The sequence below is a fragment of the Contarinia nasturtii genome, unplaced genomic scaffold (assembly GCF_009176525.2).
Source record: "Contarinia nasturtii isolate CC-2019 unplaced genomic scaffold, AAFC_CNas_1.1 Cnas_scaffold_78, whole genome shotgun sequence".
Lineage (NCBI taxonomy): Eukaryota > Metazoa > Arthropoda > Insecta > Diptera > Cecidomyiidae > Contarinia > Contarinia nasturtii.
The window spans coordinates 879,596-882,176 of NW_022197436.1; the positions used below are offsets into that span (position 1 = coordinate 879,596).

At 34.0% G+C, this 2,581-nt stretch overlaps 1 protein-coding gene across 1 annotated transcript; it reads right to left on the minus strand.

Moving 5' to 3' along the window:
- Positions 1-742: 742 nt before the first annotated feature.
- Positions 743-1,504, minus strand: LOC116338139. Its single transcript, XM_031763223.1, has 3 exons — positions 1,184-1,504; positions 980-1,115; positions 743-911 (listed from the first exon to the last, which is right to left on the minus strand). The coding sequence occupies exons 1-3, from the start codon at positions 1,381-1,383 to the stop codon at positions 795-797; spliced, it is 453 nt and encodes a 150-aa protein (XP_031619083.1). The 5' UTR covers positions 1,384-1,504; the 3' UTR covers positions 743-794.
- Positions 1,505-2,581: the final 1,077 nt, after the last annotated feature.

The following is a 2,581-nucleotide window of genomic DNA, read 5'->3' on the forward strand; positions in this document are numbered from 1 at the left end:
TTTTTATGTGAAATTTTGTAAATGCAGTCTCATAGCAGCATATAATTTCGTAGACCGTTAATGAAATGCGACGTGGCCAACGAATCAATTCTTGAACCAAAAAAAAATATACACATCCACACAAACTATGCAAATCGCTTCACATACAAACGAAACTGTGTAAAGTCACCCAAATTTATTTAAATATTCATTCATTGTAATTTCACTGTGATTGTTGTTATTTTTAAACTTGAAAACGATTAACATAAATTACTATTGTATATGCTGAATGACCTCACTGCCCTTGGATTCGCGTTTTCTCCTTTTTTCGTTGCTTCAAATGCATATTTTATTCAAGAGTTTGTTGGTACTTTTGACAACAGTAGGCTTTGAAAACTTTTCCCGAATGCTTGGATAGTTCACAATAACTATTGGTGTCTTGAAGGGTACACCACACAGGTGTGATATTATTTTCTTGCAAAAAAAAAAATGACAGCAGTCGACGCGTCTGGCGTAAGCATCCCTGCTGGCCAGTGCTCATTCAGTGCACTGCTGAAAATGTATTGGTTTCGCAAAAACTACGATGCATCAATTCGGTCAAAATGTATACATTCACGCTCGGTTGAGTAAAAAAAACGATGATAACAGAGACACAGAATGTTTAATGGCCACATAGATATTTTACAGATTTTCGAATGGAACAAAAATAATGCGAGATTGTCTTTTCTGATGTGTTTATACGGTTTTTTTATTGCTTATCCTTTTTAGTTGAAAGAAGAACAGTTTCACGTATAAAAATATGTTTGCTCGCCACGTTATGCCTTTTCTTTCATCGTACCAAGTTTTTTCGATCGCAATTCATCCAATTCCGACTGAAGTGCCATTAATTCCTTTTTCAAAAGATCAACACTGTTTCCTGAGACATCTTTGCGCTATCAACCAGAGATTTTTTTTTTTAAATCAGAATCAAATGGTTTTCGTTTTTCAATGTCAAACTCACCGCATTGTTGAGTTCAGTAATTTCATTGACCTTAATTTTGCTATCGTTTGCACATTCGCCATATTTTTTCAATTCTTCCTGGTTCTTGGCAGTAGACTTTTTGAATTTTTCCAAATCGTTTCGGGTTTTTTCAAATCTAATGAAGAATTTACAAGTTTTTATTGTAATTGGTTTGCGTAGAGAGAAAAAAAATCAACAACTTACTCGGATGATATTTGTTCAATTTTGGCGTTGATGTTCATGTTCAATTCATTGACCCGAGCAGCTGCGTTCTTGTATTCGCCACTCAATTTGGTTACCGACTTCAGTGCCGATTCTTTGATTTCAGTTTTGGCTGCTTCAATTTGTTGAATTTCTGCCGTCTCTTCTAACCGAAATAGCTGCTCCCAAGAATTATTTGCCATTGTTGAAACTTTTCAATTGAAATTTTGAAATGTTTCCGAATTATCACTGATTCAACTAAAATGACGGTGGGTAACAAACATCCACTCCGATGAATATCTCCGAGAGGAATGTCGCTACCAATGTCGTTGGAACCTTATGAGTGTGCAACGCACACATGCAAAATGAAATTTCTTTTATTAAACGAAAAAAAAAGAACGCATTCACTCAACACAATATTGAAATCGAAGATTTTGAATTTGATACGGGGTGCTGTTATTTTCAAATTTAATGACATCGCCTTCGTTTTCTTTGTTTATTTTGCGATTGAGTTTAATACCGTCATAATACGGCACAAATTCACCACAGACATGCACAGACCGATGAAAAATCAGCTAATTTTATTATTTTATTTCGATTGTTTGAAGAATTTTAAGTTTGAACAATACGCAGCTATTGAGACCGAGTGATTAAAATAAATGTTGTTCGTTTTTTTGTGTGTGTGTGTGTTTGTGTCTTTTCAGTTGCGGATGTGTAGGTTTTCTTAATGCGTCGCATTCTCCAAAACTGATTCTCGTTGCAAACATTGAATAAAAACAACCGAATATAAGCTAATGAGTTGATTTTGAATGACACAATGTTTACATCTTTTCGGTTGCCAATTCAATTTGGCCCTTTGTTCGCCGAGCTATCAAATCCCTACTGTGTGTGTGCGTGTGCATTTGAAAAATGTCAATGCTATACAAAACAAATTATGATTGTTTTTCTCTGTAAAATATCCAATAAAATCAGAGCATTGAATTAAATTGGAAAACAAAAATCTTGGTCATTTTATCGATAAATATGTATTGACAGACTGTGAATACATTTTTCGTATGAGGTACATTTGAACGGACGGATAAATAACATTAAGATATACAAAGCAACAACAATATATAATATTTCTGTAATCATATCCGTCAATTCAATATTTATTTAATTTAGTATCTCTTTGGATTGCTGCTCTTTTTCTTCCTCTCCCCCATATTTATTCATTTTTAACGAGCTCAAGTGCGTAACTTGATTACATCGCACTGAATTTATATGAATGCCTTTTGAACCATTTATATTGATGTTGAATCTGTGTTCCGCATTAGAAATTCATTGGATTTTCGTTTTTTTTTTGCAGATTTCCGAACCTCCACAACTTCAATGGCCATAATGAAATACCATCGATTGAAT